Below are 21,076 nucleotides of genomic sequence, written 5' to 3' on the forward strand. Positions count from 1 at the left end.
GGAATTTCCACAATTATAGAAGAAAAAAACTGTTTAGAAAAACAACTAATAAATATATGCTTTGGATAAAAGTACTACTAAAATGGTGAAACTCATGAATATGAATATATCATATTTTTGAATGGAAAAAGAAAAGTATATTTGTGTTTTTTCTTATTTGTGGCATTGCTCAGATTGAAGTGATATACATGGAGAAAAAGAGATATGGCCAAATCCATTGTTTTCAACTATCTAAATTATATTCTTCTCCTTTTTTTTTCAAAACCATATTCTATGCTTTCTATTATTTGCCTGACCATGAGAACTGGTCCTAACTTTTATATTTTTCCATATAATATATATATATTCCTCTAGAAAATAGTAGAAATTAATTTTTGGTAGCTAATGCCAAAATAAGATTCCTTCTTTATTATAACCTTTTGAGGAAGCACACTGAAGAGAGTTGTGTAAGAATAGGATCCCATATGGAAAAGTTGGCAACATAAAAGATGTTATAATTTCCTCTAGTATTAGCTTAATCCAACGGTCAGCTTGTTCACTCATCTCATGATTCCATGACTTGGGATGTTCTCCACCCTCCATCTGTACCTCTTCCAAACCTCTTTTTATTTAAGAAATAAACTTTTCTAATAAACTTTTCTAATATTTTCCAACTAAAAAAAAGGAAACTACGGACGTCGCCCTAATTTTCTCTCTATCTCTGCAGCCGCCTAATACTTCAGTCTTCCAGATCGACGCTTCTCCGGTCACTGGCGCTCCTCGCCGGTACCGGAGAGGCTCCTCCTCGTCTTAGTTCTATCTATTCTCTGTTTTGTTGGTCAAGGGAGGTTGAGGATCTGGGTTCATGTCTGGTTCGATGTTGGTTGGCGTGGCTGTGACTGATTCGAATCTTTGATCTGGTTCGCGGTGGTGGTTTGAGCCGGTTCAGATATGGGGTTTAGATGTTCTTTCGGATCTGGTTTGTAGCTTGTCAATCGTTGCTCATGGAGCCCAATGGATTCAGTTCGTCTCTCTCCTCCCTCTTTATCTAGTTAATATTCAAGTTGTGTTAGTTTGTGGGTTGGTGTTGTCTTGTCTTCTTCGGAGTTTAGCTGTGTGTGAAGCTGTATCAACGGGTCATTATATGGCGGGGCTATGTATTCCGGGTATGGCTTTGTCGATGCTGTGCTTTCCGCTAGTCGTAGCTTCGGAACTGGGGGGCTCCTGCTTCTTCTCGTTCTCTCGATCTTTCAGTGGTTTGTGTTTGTCAAAGTCTCTTTTGTGGGGTTCGTCTTTTGGATGGTAAGTTGCTGTGGAGGTATCTACTTGCCTTCTCCTTGCCGTCATGGTGTGGAGTGAGGTTTCAAGACGAAGCAGTGGTTTCGATCTCTGGCTCTTCTCTTGCGAGGAGGTGACCATTCTCTTGCTTGTAGATGGTTGAGTTTGGGTACACGAGTGTCCGCGTGTTTGAGCCGTTGGTCCTTTTTGACGTTATCCCTACTTGGAGTTTCAAGACTCGATCTTGTGCTTTGCTCTCGCGAGGATCTGGTTTGTCGTTGTAGACGAGTGGTTAGTAGTTATTGGCTTTATGGTGGCTTTGGTCTTTCGTTCGTTTTTGCCGTGGCTGTAATCGTGAGTTTGTGGTTTCGACCTGTGGTGGTTTATGGTCCTCTCAAGTTCTGAGTTCTGGGTTCAGCACGTGCTTTTCCATTGTCTTCAGAATGAACGTTTGTCAGTCCTCGCTATGGAGTTTGATTCTGGCTCCTTAAGTTCCTAAGTGTTTCAACTACACCCCCCTCTTATAGCTTGCTTTAGTTAATTTGGTCTTATGTTTAATCACGTGTTTCTTGTTGCTTCCGGGATGTTCGATCTGTGAACTCGCCGGCTTAGTCTCCGAAAGGATTGCGATCCTTGTCGGCTTTGCGTTGTACGATCGGTTTCGAAGGTTATAATAAATTCATAGATGACAAAAAAAAAAAAGAAGTGTGCAACAAATAGAAAGAAAAAAGACCAAAAGGGCAAAAAAAACATCTCTGTTCTTCTTTCTTCTTGAATAGCCATTACTATTCTTCTTCTCTCTTTATATATCTCATCAACTCTCTGTTTTTTCTCTGCTCCGTATATGTACTTTGTTTTCAGGTAAAAGAGATTATCCTTTGCTGCTGTCTTCTTCGTGATGTATAATATATTATATATATATATATATATATCTATGTGCGTGTTTATGTGTTTAGTAGTGCTCTGTTTCTTGCTGTTATACTCAACACTCTTATCTACAAAAAGAAGAATAATATATATAGATATGATTTCGTTCACGCTTAGTTGTTAGTTTTTATCGGTACGACTAAATATTCAGACATCAGTTCACGTTTCAAACCTGTCTCCTCACTACGATATTATTAATAATTGGTCTCTTAGAGAACGTTTGCTGCCTATATGTTTCAGCCATTGACGACATGGTGAAGAACCTTAAAGTGGATCCTCTTGCTAAGGCGGTCTCTGCCTCCACCACATCCATGGTGAGATCAAATTCTCTTCTCTGTTTATTAAGATGATTACGTTTTTCTTTTGGAATGTTTTTAACATCATGTGCTTGTTATTTTGGCTTATATGGTTTAGAAGAGCCGCCAGTCAGAGCCATATTATGGTACCCTTGAGACATATCAAGGCCTCCCTTGTCCTTATGGTGGCTACTATGGATTCTACTATCCAAGTCTTGATGGTTCAGTTGGAGAAGCAAAGGATAATGGATATTATAGTTATGGAACAGAAGCTCAATACCCAGTAATCAAATTTTTTTTTTTTTTGTAATCAAAATTCTTTGTATATAAATATTTAGAAACTCGAATAGCTTTTTTTATCTGACCTTTTTTCTTGATCTTGATTTGAAGGTTATGCAAGGTGAAAATGGATCTTTGGTCTACATGATGCCAGGGTTTCAATCTTATGATGTTAGTTCCACTTATATGCCTATAAGCCCGGCTTGTGTGTCAAGTCAGGCCCTTCACTCACCAATGTATGCAGCTCAAGGGTATTATCAAAACCAATATGGTTATGGAGATGTTTCATCGCCAACCTATTTATGGGAAGACAAGTATGCGTACGGTGTTGCTTCAAGTAACCAACCTTTGAAACAGAACATATCTTGTTCTTCAAGTCATAACCATAGCAACTATTACTCAAAGAGCAAGACTTCTTTCACAAGTCAAAGCACGGGAGCTCGGCCTAAGAAGTCTGGAGTTTTGAATAGAGATGAAACAGAGAAGGCGAAAGCTAGGAACAAAGATAATGTTAATAGTACTGAAGGAGAATGTGAGTCACGTGTAGGTTCTGTGATCAAAAGAGATCAATACAACCTCCCTAGCTTTGAGACCAAGTATGAAGAAGCAATGTTCTTTGTGATAAAATCTTATAGCGAAGACGACATTCACAAGAGCATCAAGTACAGTGTTTGGTCTAGTACTCTAAATGGGAACAAGAAGCTAGACAATGCATTTCAAGAATCTCAAAAGAAGGTTGCAGAGAAAGGTGGAACGTGCCCTGTCTTCCTTTTCTTCTCGGTAAATGCATTTATATGATTTTTCAAGTATTCATTTGATGGTGACATCTCTTGGTTGGTCTCTGATGTGTTTTTATTGGACTCAGGTGAATGCAAGTGGTCAGTTCTGCGGTGTAGCTGAGATGACTGGGAGAGTAGATTATGAGACGAGCATGGACTTTTGGCAGCAAGATAAGTGGACTGGCTATTTTCCGGTCAAGTGGCACATAATCAAAGATGTTCCAAATCCGCAACTAAGACATGTAATACTGGAGAACAATGAGAACAAGCCTGTAACGAATAGCCGAGACACACAAGAGGTAACAAACAGTCTTTTTAGTGAATGATCAATTGTCACAAGAACCAACTAATTTCTCATGCTGTTTTAAACATATACATAGGTGAGGTTGCCACAAGGGAATGAAGTGTTGAACATATTCAAGAACTATGCAGCAAAGACATCTATTTTAGATGATTTCGATTTTTATGAAAATAGAGAGAAGGTTATGGTTCAGAAGAAGCTAAGGTTCCCTCCGGCTCAGATAAAGGTCCTCTTTAGATCTTGTAGTCATCTTCATCTTGTTTCTATGTACTGTTAATTCTAACTAGCCTCTTTGTCCCTTTACGGTTTTGATCACAGAAGAAAGAAGAAGAAGAAGAATTGGTTGCTGATCTCCAAACAATGGAGATATCAAAGAGCGAAAAACTTGCATGACAGGAACGAACTGTGACGTAACTAAAAGAAGCTGTTGAGTGTTTTGGATTTTTTCCTTTTAAGTCGCCATAAAACGGTTCCATTGGTTCGGATTGCTTTGATTTTTATAACAAGTGATTAGTTTCTTCTTATGCTATGATGGTGTGTAAGGTTTTATAGTTTTGTAATCATTGGCGAATAAAATTTGGTTTAATAGTGAAATCTCAAAAATCGTAGGATAAGGCTTAGACATATAAAGTTTAGAAAAGGCTTAAGACATGAAAATGAATTCTCTACTATCTCTTCAAGGAGCCTGCATGGCTAACTCCGAACAAACCTAAAACAGATCACGGCTGGCTCGGGGGTGGTCCACGTCCACCGCGTGTGGTTCGGCCACCACGAGAATTCACTCGACCGCCTCCTCGAGTGTTTACAATGCGACCACGACCTCTAGGAGCGGGTGGTGAAGGAGCTCGGTTGGCTGGTGAGGGAGTTCGGGTTCCTCCTAAAGCGGCTACTCCGGCTTGTCTTATAGCTGCTTTCTCCTTTGCTTTATCAGCTATATTAATAGTCCTACTTGGCGACGCTGCTCTTTTCGTTTCTTCACTAGTTTCTGGGGTTTCGCTCGCACCTGCAGATGCTGGAGTGGTAGATGCAGAGACAGTTGTAGCTACTGTGGTCTCTGCTACTTGAGATCGGTTTCTTTTCGTTTCTTCAGTTTCTGGAGTAGAGGAAGTGGGTGGAGTGGCAGATGCAGAGGTGGTCTCTGGCTTGAGATCGGTTTCAGCTACTTGTTGATTATTACCATTGTTGGGTTTATCAGAGGCTTCTTCAACAGCTACATCACCTCCTTCGTCGTTCTTAACATCTTCTAGTGGTGGTTCAATGGTTGTTTCAGCTTCCTCCATTGTTGTCTCCATCCTAATAGGTGACTGCATGGGTGTAGTAGCTACATCCGTAGGCTCTTCGAGATCTTCCAGTGTATCTAGATCGAGCTCGCCTTCTTCTTTATCAAATTCCGCATCTGCCAGATCTTGATTCTCTTGTTCGGTCTGATCCTTAAACTCTTCTTCGGTAGGGATGGTTTCTGTCTTGGTTGGATTTTCTTCTACTGGTTCATCAGTTTTATCCTGCCCTTCTTCAGCTTCAGTTTCTTGTTGTGCTTCCATAGTTTCCTCATCTGCAGTCTCAGCTTCTGTTTCTTCATTGTCATCTTCGGCAGCATTGGTAGCATCCATGGTTTCATCCATGTCTGGCTCTTTAGAGAGATTTTCACCTTCGGCAGTATCTGGTTCTGTCTCCGATCCTTTTGCCTTCTTAAACGCAGGTGGTACAATCTCGGTACTAGCTTCCCCTTGAGTCGCTTGCGGTGGCTCAGAAGCCAACGAATCGGCCTGGCGTTTACGGACATGTGTCTGAACAGGCGGCACAACAGTGGTTCCTTGACTCTCTGTGACATTGGAGGAAGGCTGTTTTCCTTCACCACCAGCTCCTTCAGCTTCTGGCATCTCAGTATCAACTTGCGGAGGTTCCTCTGGTTTGCCAAGCTGGGGACGAATAATCCTCCCTCTGCGGAGTTCAGCGTTTGGTTTCTGCAAAGTCAATCTCTTCACTTTGAGTTGCTGCTGCGTAGTCGCCACCGGTGCTTTTGACGAAGAAGCTCTGGCAGTGGCTGAAGGCTCAACTGTAGCAGGGGAAGCTTCAGTAACCATATCGGTAGATTTGGTGCTACCTTGAGAATTGAGGACAAAAGTACGAGCCACGCGCTCAAAAGAGTCAACAGCTGATACGTAGGCAGCGGCTTGGTCATTCAATACGCTTCCAGAGAGAACCTGGACAGCTGAAGTACCCTATTTAAAAGAAACAAAAGAAAGCTTAGAACATAGGTAATGAGTGAACATGATATTAATATATTTACAAATATATACCCCCAAGAAAAATATAAAAAACACTTGTTACCTCTGGAAGATTTCCATCCGCCTGCTTCAATTTGTCCAATTCTTCAGAGAGGTTAGCCAATGCCGTCTGATACCTCTCGAGCTTAACAAGCTCTTCATCCACTTTTGTTTTCTCCTGAGAAAAAGATAGGGAACATATTAGCTATAATGTATTGGATGACGATTTTCAAATTGGGTACTTTTGAAGAACTATGTTTCTAAAATTGCCACAAGACGTGAGTAACAAGAGACGCACAAGTGAGGCTCGAGAGAATCGAACCTTTTTAATGTTGGCCAAGGAGTCTTCAAGTACCTTCTCAACAGACTTGCGTTCTGTTTTCTCTTTTGTTAATTCGTCATCCTTCTTCTTCAGGTCATCTTTCAGTGAATGAAGATATTTATCCAATATCTGCAGCAAAAGTTCATGTGTTTTTTAAAAGGACAGAACACATGAAATCAGGGAGCTACAAACTAAATACGATTTGTCTAATAATACCTGAATTTTTTGTTCTTTTTCATCTCTCTCCTTAACGGCCTGCTCCACCGTAGCATCAGTTGTTGTTCTCTTTCCAGCTTTTGGCACCAATAGATAACATGAGTAAATACTAATATAAACTTACCAAAAAGATATTATGACTTAAAAATAACGATAGTTACCCTCTTTGGCTTCCTCTAACTGTTTAGAGAGTGACTGATTATCACTGTTCAAATCGTCCCTTTCTTTTTCGAGCTTTTTCTTCATGAAGGTATAAGATCTCTTGACCCTTGTGATCTCTGCTTTCAGCTTCTCAGAGTCTGACTCCATAGTCGCCTGATAAAAAAGTACAGAGACAGGATTAGCAGATTTACAGGTGGGGTAGTTCTCATTCTACATGTAACAGCTAAGTTTCCATCAAGAGAGATCGTTCTCATTCTACCTGTGCTTGCTGAGAAGAGTCTAACGTTTTCTCCTTCTCACTCAGTTCGGCTTTGCATCTTGTTAGATCCTTCTCCCTCTCACTCAGATCGTTTTTACAGTTTGTTAGATCCTTCTCTAGTTGCGATATCTTATTCTGCTTCTCTAACAGAAGCTTCTTGAAACCTTCAATATGATTATCTTTCGCTTTCAGTTTCTCCTAGTCATATCAACACAGTTTATCGCATCAGCATCATTCATACACTATAAGATACGTTCCCCAAAAATCTCGCCAGTTAAAAAGACAGTTCTCCTACACTAGAATATGAACGAAATGCCATTGTGTAATCAGCGTCAAAGGTAAGAAATAAAAGGAGACAAAGAGGCTTCCTAGACGTTTCAATGACCAGGAAATACGATGATTAGTAACTGTTTAGAATGTAGATATACAGTCCCTTAACAACGATCTTCAGCAGACAATGGTATCATTTCATGAATTGACAATTTAACATGCTGCACAGTAACATAGCTAGGGAACTTATAGGGATACCCACACGGTGAACACTATGAAAAAAAAACATGGCTAATACATAATTGCAACAATGTCACATTAACTTTAGAGGCATACCTCGAGTTGCCGCACTTCAACTTTGAGGCGATTGTAGTCAGCAACATCAATGTTTTTATAAGTCTCTCTCAACTGCAAAAAAACGAACAGTTCTAAGTATGCGTAAATAAATATATAGCTTTTAGTATCAAATTGCTTACCTCATCCACCCTCTTTTTTTCAAGATCGGACTCCTTCCTTAGCCTTTCCATCTCGCTTATACACAAGTCTAACTCGGTTTGCTTTTGCTTCAATAGATTTTCCAAGTTTTCGGAATCCGTCTTAGCCTTTTGGGCTACCTCACGCAATCTCTGAAATTTGAAACAAAATTTATCAGCTCTTACTAAGACAGTCAGCAGGATCAGGTGGTGCAAGGGAGTTTAGTCACTCGAGCCTATATAAAGCAGAAGAAATTTTCCAGAAAGTTCCACTACGAACCTGGCACTCCTCGAAGTTGTGTTTGTTTTCTTCCCTGAGTTGCATGTTGCTTTCACGGAGCAAGTTCACCTCACTAACCTGCAAGGAGAACTTTGAAGTCAGCTAAAGTTAATAGTTTCACTCCAACCTTGGCTAGGGAATCAAAAAGACGAGCTCCAAGCAGAAACTATTGAATTGAGGAACTGAAGAAGCAAGATTATTAGTTCGTATCATTCAACTTTACCTGGAGCTGAAGAGATTTGATTTCATCCTCAGTCAATAATGAGGCCCTTGTACTGGCACGCTCAGCATTAAGTGAACCCCGGGCAGATTCTGCCATCTTCAAGGCACTCTCAAGCTAGACAATAACAATGTAGCAAGAAAAATCATAACGCCGTCAAAACTCTAATAATTATATTAGGATTTTTTTCTTTACATGTGTGCGTGTATTGAGAAGGGTGTTGCTTTAAGAGATGTTATAGCAAAATTAGGATAATGATAAAATACAACAACTTACTTGCGATTGCAACCGTAATTTTTCCTGTCTCATAAGTGATATTTCTGTTTCAGCCTGTCAAAAAAGATGCAGAAAACTTAGATAACGACACAGTACGCAGACGAGGCAGAAAGAAAAGAAAGCAATCCTAAATATGGAACTTCTCTTACTATTTCCTTTGTTCTGCGCAAATAATTGACTACACTTTGCAAACCAGAATCTCCAAGTTGATCCGAGTCAATGCTTCCAGATGATAGGTTTCCAGAACGGCTATCTTTCTCAGCCGAGCGAAGATGCATAGCCTCAAGTCGGCTATGCAGTAATTTGTTCTGATGCAGAGAGCGATTAAAATGAGTGGAAAATTCGTAACAAGAACATCAACTGAAACTCTACATAATCCTCATCATATATGATAGGAATAGAAACACACTAAATAACATCAAACATATAATGGACGGGCAGTGGCCACCTGTTCATTAAGTTCATGATACATCTTCTCCGCTTGATTCTTTTGCTGCTCTAGCATACATTTCTCTTCACTCCACTTGGAGTTAAGCTCGGACTGAAAAAGACCATAAAAGATAATTAAATCGTTTCTGGAATCAGCATTTTAGTTTATGTTTCCCGACAGTAACTGTGGAAGATTTAAAAATAACATTAAAGTTTTAAAAGAGTAGAAGTTACAATTTCCGTTCCCCTTGAATCAGCCAATTTACGTAGTTCAGATGCCTCCTCTTGAAGGGAAGCCAAAGCCTGCGATGTTTTCGTCAGCTCTTGAATAGTTTCAGACTGCAGAATAACCTGCGTTCCAGAAAGTAGAGAAACAAGATAGGCCATTAAAATGTCTGGACTAAAGGAAAACAAAATCAAAATATAGAAGTAACCTAACAAGCATTTTATGAAAATATCTGAAGTGTTATAAGACAGATGTGTTATAAAATAGAGTTTTCAGAAACCACTGTTTAATAAAATGGAGCAACAAGATGGGTATTGAAGTATTTCAGTTTCAAGAATTATCCAATAAAAACTAACGTATAGCCAACGACGTGAATATGCATGATGGTGAATATATTTCTTAAAATAGAGAGCCTTCACAAACCTGTCTTTCATAATTTCTCTGAGCAACACACCATTTTTCATGTTCCTTCCCTAAGTCATCCTTCATAGTGGACATCTGGATATTCATTGCTTCGATTTGGGAACTGCATTCAATTCTATGATGTCAATTTAAAGGCGAACACGTGTATGCGTATGGGTCAAAAGATAACATGTACCTTTTAACTAAGCTTTCTTCTCTCAGACTCGCAATTTCAGCTGATGCTGATACAAGAGCATCTTCTTTTCCTGCAGCAGCATTGGTTATCTGCTCAGATTTTTGTAGACAGTCGTTTTCAAGTTCTGACACCCTTTCCCTAAGAGAAACAAGCTCTGCTTCCAACGATTCCTGTCTCTTTTCAGCCTATAAATAGCCATCAGGTTAAAAATCAAACCAAATAACAGATCTACTTTTATTACAACGGAAATAGTTGCACAGCTAGATAAGATCATTGTTTACGGACAATCACCAATACCTCAAGTCTGAAGTTCTCATGGGCTGATTCCATTTGCTTTAAAGCAATTTCGTTCACCTGGGCTATACTCTTGTACTGTAAGATAATCCACAACGTCAGTTGCTAGTGATGAGGAATATCAAACTAACAAAGCAAATTCAGCAATTACCTGAAGCATGTGGCTTTTGCTAGATTCTACATCTCCCCTCAACTTTTCCATTTCTTCCTTTGCAGTACGCAGTTCTACGGACATCTAGTGTAAATAACATCCACATCGAAAAGAGATTAACAGACAGCATTACAACCACAAAAGATTCGATTGCTATATAGCCACAAGTTAAAGGTAAACTCAAAATAATTGCTTAAGCGAAAGTCTCAAATCTGCTTATTCAACTAGCTGGATAGTACATAATGCAAATCCTAACTTCTATCGGAGACGCATGTTCAGCTTCAAGAAAGTTTTCACCTTATCGTACAAAAATCAACATCTTTTACAATAACTTTGAAGTTTTAACGAAAAGATTGCAACCAAGATATATGAACAATACTATAATTACGTAATTTAAAAACTCATAAAAAATATTGCTGAAGGACTTCACTGACCTCATTATCAGAAAGAGAGACGACTCCACCACTGTCCATATCAAGGCCCTAGAAGTGCGAAAACAGAATTCATTACAAAAGCATATTACTAATTGCAAATTACATTCAGGAGTTGCCGTTTGAAGTAACCCCACAACTCAATTATCAAGAAATTATAACGTTTACCTTAGGATCTGAAGACCTTATCTTCTTCTCCAAATCAGAAAGTCTAGCCTAATTTTACACATTTAAAAAAATAATCAACGACAATAACCAGCCAAAATAGAGCACGCCAATATAAGTATGGAGTGCTGACAGATGCAAAATCTAGTGGATTGACAATGTGTAATCTTGTGGTTATTACACATATCCAGAACTAGTAAAACCAGTTCGCACAAACCAAATCACATGCAAAGACTCGCTTCAGAATAGCTACCAGAAGAAAGTCAATCAGGAAAGGTCCACGTAGAAAAGCTAGAGTATGCAATCTAGGAACTGGCCATAATAAGGAACGTAAAATAGACTTAAAAGAGTACCTCAGCCACAGAAGCCCTTGATTCTGCTGCCGAGACAGCCTTCAAGGCATTAGCCAATTCTTTTCCCATTTCTTCGACCTGCATAACAGCATTGTTCAAAGTTTGATTGCGGTCCGAAGTGCTATTTCGCGAATTGCTCCTTTCTTCTTGCAATTCTTTTTTAGCTTCAGCCCATTCTTTCTGAGAAAACACCATCCAAAAAATCAGTAAATATTCTACATAAGCAATGCGCCAACACAAGAATTATTAAATATGCTACAGACCTCAAGTTGCTTGATATGCTCCTCTTGTTTCCTTCTCTCAGCAGCTCTTGCTTCCTGAGATTTTTGGTAAAGATATCAAATTTTAATCAGTATTCCTCCTCGAAACAAATTAGTAAACTAAAACCAAAAGTGGTTTTGTTACCTCACGAACTTCCTCTGTACTCTGTATAGTATCCAAGGTAGCCTGCAGAAAATTAGGTTAGCCAAAAGAAAATGAACATGCACAACTTAAGATAGAATTTGCACTACTAATGCTTCCAACCTGAAGACGATAAACTCTCTGAGATAGAGTAGAAACTTCATCAGAAGCTCGTTTTTCAGCATTGGATAACACTTCTTTTTCTTGTTTTAGAACCGAAACCTATAATACAGATTACTATTAGATTTAAAGCACATAAAATCAAAAAAATTGACGTATGTGATTGGTATACTACCTCCATTGATAATTTTCTAGAAATATCTTCCGCTGCATGCAGAGACTCAGAACTCTCACGTAACTTCCTTTGGTGATCGATGATCAGCTGCGAGAACTCTATGTTTCTTGCCAAAACACCGTTCATTTCTTCTCTCTGTTACAAGATATATAAGATGAAGAAAGCACAATCAACACAAGCAGTTAATGATATAAATTTGTGACAAATATTAAAGATCACCTTGCGTTCAGATTCTTTCATGATGCCTTCTAGTTTTTCCCTAACAAAATTTGCCTCCATGGCCAACTTATCCCGTTCAGACCTTATCGCTATTATCTCACTCCTAGCCTTCGCTAAATCGTCTTCCAGACTTCGGATGCGTTCGACAGTTTTTTCTTGGGCTCTTTTCGTAGCTTCCTGGAACAAGCAATCCAGTCAACAAATGAGTCTCAAACAACTACATTGATGCGCCGAAAGAGAGAAAAATAAAGAAGAGTAAGGAAACAAAATACCTGTGAATCTTCAAGCAGATGTAAAAAGTTATTCCTTCCTGGCACTACATCAAACAAAATACATCTCAGTCAAGCCATTTTAAAGCTTATGAGCAAAGCAAGAAACAACCTGTGGAGCTTCTTTACTTTTCAGGAAACAAATGGGATTTTCAGGAAAGCTAATTATGTTTAAAAGCTAGACTTCAACTGACATTTGATAGTACGGATACGGCGTTGATTTTCACGACTAATAATTGCGATATATGAGGTAAACCATCGTGAGCAAACTTAAATTCCAGGTGCTCCCCAATCTTAAAATTCGGTAGTTATTCAGATCCAGATGCTTCCTAACCTAATTTTTAATTTCAGTGTTGTACCGACTATATCAATATTTCTTGCCTACCTACTCAACCATTTGTAATAAGATTTTGGTAAGGATTATAGTTCAAAGATCAACTAAAACCTCATTTGATTAAACTTATCTGGATTGAGGGTATGCAGGAACACATAATCACTATATAGAGCTCAAACCTGGAGGCAAATCTGATGAACGAGAATTAGATGAATAACGTTTCTGTTCCTCTTCATATAGTCGTTTATACATTGCAACCTGAAAAGAACAAAATGTACACGAAAAATCATTGATTTGAAAACCAAGATCATTTAAGCAAGTGCAATTGAGAAGAGAACCACCCTAACTGAAGGGTGGAAAAACTTACAGATGTGTGAAGTGATTCAATCATTTGACCCTGCTCTTCAGCTCTTTTGAGCACGATGGCTACTTTCGAAGAAGCTTCATCAGTCTTTTTCTTCAGCTCTGTCTCAAACATTTCCTGGGATTCCAAAAATACTTTTAAAACGACACTGCACTGAAGGAAAAACTGAGGGAAAAAATCAGTCAATACCTTCAGCTCCATTTCCCTACTTTCAATCTGCTCTGAGAGACTACGAACAAGGTTTCGGAGCTTAACATTCTGCTCAACTAGTCCATTTATATCTTTAAACTTCAACTGAAAATTCATCCCAACAAGTGGACAAGCATTAGCCATCCACAAATTATTTCACAAGTAAATTCTAACACAGCATGACCTCAAGAGAAAGAAAGAAACTTACAAGATGCTCTGAAATAATTTTATCAGCTTCAGATTCCATTTCCATCTCAACATCAGAAAGCTGAGCATCATCTTCTTCATCATCCCTGGCAGCTCCACAGCGGAGTTGGACATCACGGCACTCCTTCAGTAGTATCGTTACCTAAATCATGTATACAAACACAAAGTAGCAATTAATAAGGCAACCCGTTAGGCATATATCTGTGAGCTAAAGTTTACCTATTAACATTGCAAATCATCTAAGCCAAGAAACTGAAGACAACAATAAACATGCAGAAAAAAAACATAGCATGGTGAACAAAGGAGAATAGATTGTCAAGTAACCTGCTTCTGTAAGTCGGATATATCTTTCTGAGATAGAATATTTTCACGTTCCCGTCTCCTCAAGTCAGCCTATCAATAAAATAAATATATAAGAACGGCACAAATATGCATACTAAACAGCCACTGTGATTATATCAAGTACCTTTAGCTCCATGATGTACTTCTCCATATTTGATTGTTCAGATACAGAATCCTGAAGTTTTTGATTGACTAGTGAATAAGCTTCAACCAAACGCTCATGCTCACCTGGAAACAAAAAACATATTGCACCAAATGAGGTTTAAACATGATGTCTCCAGCAAGATAAAACAAAAATTCTGCACAGATGAAAGAAATCTCTGGGAGCACAGAAATGAATCATACCTCTTTCCTCTTGGATAAACTCAGCTTTCTCTTCTAATTCCGATAAAACCTAAAACGCATGATTCAAGGCCAACATTCTAGTTAAATGATTAAATTCAGACACAGCTCTGACGAAAAGGGAAATTGACCCATCAAGCCCACGAGTCTTGCATAATTTTACAGGAAATGAAAAGAAAAAGGAACTGAAGTTGGAAAAAGTAGTAGCCAAATAACAAAAAGAGACAAAACAAGAGTTAACATCTAAACAACAAGTAGTTCATACCCGTTGTAGTATCAACTCAGCTTCCTTTCGACCTAATTGCTCATGTCTCATTGCATCAACAGCCTCTTGATACTTTTCATAAATTTTGGCCAACTACAGAAACAACAAAAATATGATATTTACGCAACTAATAGAGTTGAAATGCTGATAAAATGGACTAATATAGTAAGACTGAAACTCACACTCCACCCATCACGTAAGAGTGAAGCTGCCAGCGCCGTTCCTGACACACCAGCAGGAACCTTAGAAATTATTGCATGGCTTTCCTCTATCATGTTGCTGGTCCCTGAATCGTCTGCCCCTCTAGGAAAAAAAGAATTTCAAAAGAAACATCTTAAAATGTTATCGTTACATGAACACTAGTGTCTAGGGCAATCAAAAACCATATTTAAATGTCCCTATAACCAACTTACATGGATCAAACACTCTTAAGAAAATCACGTCACTGTAAACCCCAGCAGTAAAGACTTCAAAGAACTATAATTTTCTAGAAACAGCTAGGAATGTAAAAACTTCCTTATGTTTTGGTCAAAAGATCTAAAGGTTGGTAGTACTAGAGGATCATAGGCGAGATCTCTATAGAATCCATATTGAAAGTACATCTCTTGAAGCAACCAATATCACTAATCCCTACTTTTACTTGTTTTGGCTCTATTTCATAAGCAAATATAGCAGAAAAGATGGCAGGAACACACAAAAAAAAAATCACTTTAAGCCTTTGCGTGGCTGTAAAAAGGTTCATCAAAAATGAACAATATCTTGTTTCCAGAAAGGTGAATTATACCTTGTGAAACTGCTGAAAGGTAAAAGCGTTAGCTCATTTGTTTTCCTAGTTTTCTCAATTTCTGCTTCAAGCTTCTCAAGTTTTTGTTTAAGGTCTTCGTTCTCCTAAAATTGAAGATAACAAAAGTAATTATCTGTCTAGAAAATAAACTAAAATACACAAAAGGTGAGAACTCGTAGATCCAAAGGGTATACCAGATATTGGAAAAAAAACTCAAAAAAAAAACATATTGAAATTAAGATTATAGGAAACTACTCCTATATTTGAAGACAGAACGAACTAATTTACTTTAGAGAACAATCGTTCAAGTTACTATATCTGATGATAAGGTTAACTGAAGCAATACCGTAACAGCAATTTTTCCTACAGGAAACACCCTCAGTATAAGTTGAAAAGGATGCCACCACTTAACTAGTAACCGGAGCAGGTAACATATGTTATAAATAATAGACAAAAGTGTCTCAGTACCTTCTCTAGCTGCTGGTTTGTAGACATTTCTTTCTCAAGACTATCTTTGTACCCACTCTCGACTTGGATCAAGCGTGCCTGATTAGTCATAGTTTAAACTCAGATGGCGAGCATACAGACACAAAAGCTACAATCAATTCCCTCTAAATTGTTACAGCAAACTTACCTCTAAGGCCTTAACGACACCCTCAAGTTCACCCGCCTTTCTGGACCACTCCTCCGAACTTTCCTTGTACAGCTCAACAAGCTTGTTCGCCTAGGTCAACAGCCAAATAATCGATTAGATAGAACTAAACGACAACTAGAGATATCTACGTTAAAAACATGAAATGCCTGAAAAAGATCTATAAAGCTAGCTCTCCTTCAAGGTTTGGAAACAAAAGAATTTGAAAACTCACAGTAGAAAGTTCAGCATTGTATTGCTCTTCCATGGTCGCTGCTGCAACTTTGCACGAGCTGAGCTCCTTTGAACACGAAGAAAAACAAGTAAACGTCATAAAGCACGAAATGATAAGGTAACAAGTGATTTATCCCATGCATACCTCTTGTAGTGAAGTAATCTTAGCTTCCAGCTCTCTCAGTCTTTCCTTATGCCAATTCAACGAACTAGAGCACTCATTGTAATTTTTCTCAACCTGATAAGGGATAACAAAGAAACTTACATAAAGGAACAGAACTTTAAGAAAATCAAAGCAGAGCATTAGAAAATAAGCTCTTACATCGACAAGCTTCGCAGACATTTCAGCCTCAAGATCAGAATGCCTCCTACGGAGTTCAGCATAACTATCAACTTTGGCTGTTAACTCCTCATCAAGCCATTTCGTATGCCTCTCCATGAGCTCTTTCTCCTGAGATAAACGACTGCACATAGCTTGCGAACGCGCCAACTCTGCTCCTGCTTCAGCATATCTAGACTCCTTCTCCGAATTGGCGTCAGTCAGCTTAACCTGATAATAAATAAAACAATCAATTAGGGTTCAAACTTTATTAGTAAAAAAAAAAACAGAGAAGCAGCATCATTACTCACGATTTTATCCAGATAGCTCTTGATATTCGAATTCTTCTCGCTAATCTCAGCATCTTTCTGCTCCAGTAACTCCATGAGTTGCCTCTTGGACTTGTGAAGCTCAGACATCTCCGTCGTCATCCTCTCTAACTCTCCATCCTTCTCAATCTACATCATCAAAACAAGTATCTCTGTCAAATCACACGAAAACACTCAAAACCACCACACGAAATCACAAGGACGTTACCGATTGCAAATGAAGCTGGTGCTTCTCCGCCTGAGACTGCGCGAGCTCAGCCAATCTACCGTCGAGATCGGACTGAAGCTGCGCGTTCTGAGATTCAAGCGACGCGAAATCGCGAGAGAGCGAGAGGTACTTCTGCTCGAGAAGCGAGCACGTCTGCTCCGCCGTGATGGAAGCGGCGTCGGCCTTGGCGCGGACACTGTCCAGCTCGGCGTAGAGCTTGCGGATGTACTCGTCGGCTCGCTCGGCGACCACCGACGCGGCGTCGCTGGAGAGCCGCGCGAGCTCGTCGTCGGGCATAAACAAGGGCATCGTTTCGTGCCCTAGCTTCTAGAAACAACCGTGGCTATATAATAGACCTAACGTTGGAGACGACACTTGCGAACACTATTTTTTTTATTCTCCCTGGCGAAATCGATTCGGGAAAGCGATGAATGATGCAATGCTCGAGAAAACCTCAGGGGAGTTTATACGACGTGTTTAGTAAACGACGTCGTTAGTATTCTGGGCCAAACACTTGTCATTTTGGGCCGAATTGATACTAGTTCATTTGTTGGGCTTATGTTTTGGTGGTGTATTTTGTTACGAATTAACAATTGTTTAGCTGTCTCAGAGCGCGTGACTTTTAATCCCGTGGCCGTGGGTTCGTTCTGCAAAGACCACAGACGGCGGTTTTGTTTTTAACTATGGTGCCAGACTCGTTCATGCCATGCACAGGCCTGGCCATGCATACTACATTGAAGTATGTAACAAAGCAAACAACTCACACTTTTATCCAAGTTACTGTTTCATCCATATTTTTCCAAATTATTTGTACTTCTGGTATAAATTTGTCGTGTTTTGATTTTAATTGGATTACCACAAGGTCGGATTTAAGATTTCAGGGGCTCTAAACATTTATTTAAGAGACTAGGATAAGACCCGCGCCTTGCGCGGGATTAAGTTATTATTTTTATTATATTTTGGAGAATGAAACAATAGTTTGGCTTCATTTGGATTAGGGGTGTTCAATCCGGATATCGGGTTGGTTTCGGTTCGGTTCGGTTTTTTTCGGTATTTCGCTTAGTAAAATATAACTACTATTCTAAATCCATATTTACTTTGACTTTAGTCTTTCACATACTTTTGAAAGATTTCAACTGGACGACTAAATTGATCAGCCAATCTTGTTGCTTTAAATCATTAGTATTTATATATATATTATTTAGTTTGAATATTTATTAAATAAAAATTCATATGCGTTATATTTTATGATCATTTGTAACTTATTATACCAAAAAAATAATCTATTGATTACAAAATTTTCAGAGTGGGAATATTCAAATTTCTAATAATATATAGACGTTTTGAAAAATTCAAAATATAACATATAAGAAAAAATATAAATGTTTTTATTATATATTTAATGTGATTTTTTAATATCTTTCAATAATATAAAATTAAAAAAAAACTAAGATACCAAAATTGTTATCAAATATTTATTATTCATAATAATTAATTTTCATATATACGTGAATCATATTAGGTAATTTCGTAGCTTCTAATTAAGGAAAGTGCAAAAAAAGTTTGGTAGATTATTTATCAATTCGATAGTTAGTTTAATAAAAAATATAATGTAAGTTAAGATGGTCCAACCTATTTTTCTAAGAATAGTATATTTTATATAGTCATTTATTAAATGAGAATTTATAATCATACAGTTCTATGATCATTCATATCATTTTATAACTGAATATTTAAATCATCTACCACAAAATTTTCAATGTGAAATCTTTAATAAGTTTATAATTTATAAATGTTTTTGAAAATTCATTGAAAGTTTTAATATTAAAATATTTATGTAATCTTATGGTATATAGTATAATCTATATATATATATGTGTTTTAAAATCATGTGTATCTTCTTATAATATTAAATAAAAGTTCATATTAATACAATTTTATGATCATTTGTAACTTATTATGACAAAAAAATAATATATTGATCACAAAATTTTCAGAGTGGGGATCTTCAAATTTCTAATAATTTATAGACGTTTTGAAAAATTCAAAATATAACATATAAGAAAAAATATAAATTTTTTTATTATATATTTAATGTGATTTTTAAATATCTTTTAATACTATAAAATTTGATAATAGACGTGTCTATAAAATTTTTTTATTATATATAAATTTATAGACGTTTTGAAATTTTTTTATTATATATTTGATAATAGACGTGTCTATAAAATCATGAAAGACGAACCATCTTTGAACATCACACAATAATTATTAAAAACAGAGAAGTTTCAGAATCAATGGTGAAGAAAGCTGTATTGATAGGGATCAATTATCCTGGAACCGAAGGAGAGCTTCTAGGCTGCATCAATGACGTCAAGAGGATGCACAAATCACTCGTCGAACTGTACGGTTTCTCGGAGGAGAACATCGTTGAGCTGATAGATACCGACGAGTCTCAAACCCAACCCACCGGCAAGAACATTCGACAGGCGTTTTGGGATCTTGTTGGATCGGCACAACCAGGTGATGTTCTCTTTGTTCATTACAGTGGACATGGGACTAGGTTACCTCCGGAGACCGGAGAAGATGATGATACTGGCTACGATGAGTGTATTGTTCCCTCCGACATCAACTACATCACCGGTAAGTGTTATACCTTTTTCTTTTGCTTTATCTTATTGTCTTCGTAAGAATTTCATATTATAGTTTTTCTTTTATAATGACAAGTTAATTATAAAGGAATTCATATAAACTGAGTCAAATAAAAATAAATGTAATAACAATCTTTAATTATTTTTATATTGTTTTTCTTCGTTATTTAAAAATATTGTCCAGGCAATCTATTATATTATTTATAAATGTCCTAATTAACTTGAAAAATACCATAGATACAGTTTGTAAGTTGAAAAAATGAAACATTTGGGACAAAATTAATATTACATATTGTGGTTTCGGGTATATGAGATTACGAGTTTCCACTCAGGACCTCGTGTAATTAAATAAACGAAATCAGAATGGATTTAAAGGAAAGTTATGCTAATCAATCCATTTTAGATTTTTATTCTCACACTTAGTAGTCATTTTTCTTTCATGTGTATCTAATCATTTGTTGTGTGTGTGGGTTGGTTATGTTCTCAGATGATGATATCAAAGAAATTGTGAGTCATGTGCCCAAGGGATGTTCCTTTACATTCGTCTCTGACTCTTGTCATAGTGGTGGTCTCATCGACTCAGCCAAGGAGCAAATAGGAGAGAGCTTTAAAAAGAAGTCCAATAAAAGGTTTAAATGCCTTTTTGGACTCTTTTGTTACAAAGGTACAACAAGTGAGGCTGAATCAAAAGAAGAAACGCCCATCAAGATTGATGATGATGAAAACGATGTCAATGGCAGAAACAGATTTCTACCACTGCAGACTTCAATCAAGATGCTGAAGCAAGCTACAGGAAGAGATGATATCAAAGAGGGGAATATAAGGACGACCCTTTTCGATTTGTTTGGAGAAGATGCATCCCCAAAGGTGAGGAAGTTCATGAAGGTGATATTAAGCAATATGCAAGAGAGTACTGGTGAGGGTTTGATGTTGAGGAGCCTTGCGGAACAAGCAATAATTCTTCTGAAGGATAAGTTAAATGATGAAGAATATTTGAAGCCTGCGATGGAGACACGAGTCAAGAGCAAGAAAGAGGTCTATGCAGGGGTGATTAATGGTGGACTTGGGAGCAATGGTATTCTGCTTAGTGGGTGCCAAACTAATCAAGTTTCAGCTGACGTTGGCTCTAGAGACAAGGCCTATGGAGCATTCACCAATTCATTACAGATCATACTTGCTGAAACAAAAGGTAAGATAAGTTACAAAGAGTTGGTTTTAAAGTCGAGGAAGTATCTTGAAAAACAAGGTTATCCTCAACGACCAGGGTTGTATTGCAGCGATAGTTACGTGAATGCTCCATTCATATGTTAAAAGAACTCGTCATGTTTGTAGTGTTCTCTTAAGATACTTGGAGTTTGATGTTGAACAAGTATTTGTTGTGGTTTATGTATTGTTTGTTATAAACTCGAGTTTGATGCAAGTACAAGCAACTCTTAGGACTAGTCTGATTTATGCTGAAAA

At 37.7% G+C, this 21,076-nt stretch overlaps 3 protein-coding genes across 5 annotated transcripts; 2 read left to right on the forward strand and 1 right to left on the reverse strand.

The window, feature by feature from the left end:
• The first annotated feature begins 636 nt into the window (after nucleotides 1-636).
• On the forward strand, nucleotides 637-4,427 carry LOC103832405 (YTH domain-containing protein ECT2). 3 transcript variants are annotated; one of them, XM_009108402.3, is made up of 7 exons: nucleotides 637-2,118; nucleotides 2,425-2,498; nucleotides 2,599-2,763; nucleotides 2,871-3,539; nucleotides 3,625-3,837; nucleotides 3,919-4,065; nucleotides 4,158-4,427. In XM_009108402.3, the coding sequence occupies exons 2-7, from the start codon at nucleotides 2,436-2,438 to the stop codon at nucleotides 4,230-4,232; spliced, it is 1,332 nt and encodes a 443-aa protein (XP_009106650.1). In that variant the 5' UTR covers nucleotides 637-2,118; nucleotides 2,425-2,435; the 3' UTR covers nucleotides 4,233-4,427. The 3 variants fall into 3 exon arrangements, with proteins under 3 accessions (XP_009106650.1, XP_009106651.1, XP_033132021.1); XM_009108403.3 differs by having other exon boundaries at nucleotides 2,602-2,763; XM_033276130.1 differs by lacking the exon at nucleotides 637-2,118 and adding an exon at nucleotides 2,314-2,317.
• On the reverse strand, nucleotides 4,377-17,405 carry LOC103832403 (nuclear-pore anchor). The gene is made up of 44 exons (XM_009108401.3): nucleotides 16,965-17,405; nucleotides 16,739-16,885; nucleotides 16,431-16,658; nucleotides 16,254-16,346; nucleotides 16,110-16,175; nucleotides 15,878-15,967; nucleotides 15,712-15,789; nucleotides 15,244-15,347; nucleotides 14,642-14,762; nucleotides 14,460-14,552; nucleotides 14,198-14,246; nucleotides 13,977-14,080; nucleotides 13,835-13,903; nucleotides 13,512-13,652; nucleotides 13,304-13,408; nucleotides 13,118-13,231; nucleotides 12,930-13,008; nucleotides 12,420-12,463; nucleotides 12,148-12,324; nucleotides 11,929-12,063; nucleotides 11,757-11,855; nucleotides 11,637-11,678; nucleotides 11,495-11,548; nucleotides 11,232-11,411; nucleotides 10,882-10,929; nucleotides 10,717-10,764; nucleotides 10,283-10,366; nucleotides 10,135-10,209; nucleotides 9,838-10,022; nucleotides 9,663-9,765; nucleotides 9,248-9,364; nucleotides 9,033-9,125; nucleotides 8,734-8,892; nucleotides 8,585-8,638; nucleotides 8,312-8,425; nucleotides 8,089-8,166; nucleotides 7,812-7,961; nucleotides 7,672-7,743; nucleotides 7,066-7,263; nucleotides 6,806-6,959; nucleotides 6,645-6,721; nucleotides 6,429-6,557; nucleotides 6,171-6,284; nucleotides 4,377-6,061 (listed from the first exon to the last, which is right to left on the reverse strand). The coding sequence occupies exons 1-44, from the start codon at nucleotides 17,271-17,273 to the stop codon at nucleotides 4,559-4,561; spliced, it is 6,276 nt and encodes a 2,091-aa protein (XP_009106649.1). The 5' UTR covers nucleotides 17,274-17,405; the 3' UTR covers nucleotides 4,377-4,558.
• A 1,770-nt stretch (nucleotides 17,406-19,175) lies between these two features.
• On the forward strand, nucleotides 19,176-21,035 carry LOC103832406 (metacaspase-5). Its single transcript, XM_009108404.3, has 2 exons — nucleotides 19,176-19,607; nucleotides 20,103-21,035. Exons 1-2 carry the CDS (start codon nucleotides 19,262-19,264, stop codon nucleotides 20,924-20,926), a joined length of 1,170 nt encoding a protein of 389 aa, XP_009106652.1. The 5' UTR covers nucleotides 19,176-19,261; the 3' UTR covers nucleotides 20,927-21,035.
• The last annotated feature ends 41 nt before the right edge of the window (nucleotides 21,036-21,076 follow it).

The sequence above is a fragment of the Brassica rapa genome, chromosome A07 (assembly GCF_000309985.2).
Source record: "Brassica rapa cultivar Chiifu-401-42 chromosome A07, CAAS_Brap_v3.01, whole genome shotgun sequence".
Lineage (NCBI taxonomy): Eukaryota > Viridiplantae > Streptophyta > Magnoliopsida > Brassicales > Brassicaceae > Brassica > Brassica rapa.

Excerpts from the sequence above, each read along its gene's own strand:
- LOC103832403 (XM_009108401.3), bottom strand. The coding sequence starts at position 17,273 with ATGCCCTTGTTTATGCCCGACGACGAGCTCGCGCGGCTCTCCAGCGAC. Across the intron at positions 12,064-12,147 it reads TGAAAGAATCTGAACGCAAG|AGAGAAGAAATGAACGGTGT; the intron begins GTGATCTTTAAT and ends ATCTTGTAACAG. Across the intron at positions 9,766-9,837 it reads GAAGAAAGCTTAGTTAAAAG|TTCCCAAATCGAAGCAATGA; the intron begins GTACATGTTATC and ends AATTGAATGCAG.
- LOC103832405 (XM_009108402.3), top strand. The coding sequence starts at position 2,436 with ATGGTGAAGAACCTTAAAGTGGATCCTCTTGCTAAGGCGGTCTCTGCC. Across the intron at positions 3,540-3,624 it reads CTGTCTTCCTTTTCTTCTCG|GTGAATGCAAGTGGTCAGTT; the intron begins GTAAATGCATTT and ends TATTGGACTCAG. Across the intron at positions 4,066-4,157 it reads TCCCTCCGGCTCAGATAAAG|AAGAAAGAAGAAGAAGAAGA; the intron begins GTCCTCTTTAGA and ends TTTTGATCACAG.
- LOC103832406 (XM_009108404.3), top strand. The coding sequence starts at position 19,262 with ATGGTGAAGAAAGCTGTATTGATAGGGATCAATTATCCTGGAACCGAA. Across the intron at positions 19,608-20,102 it reads CGACATCAACTACATCACCG|ATGATGATATCAAAGAAATT; the intron begins GTAAGTGTTATA and ends TTATGTTCTCAG.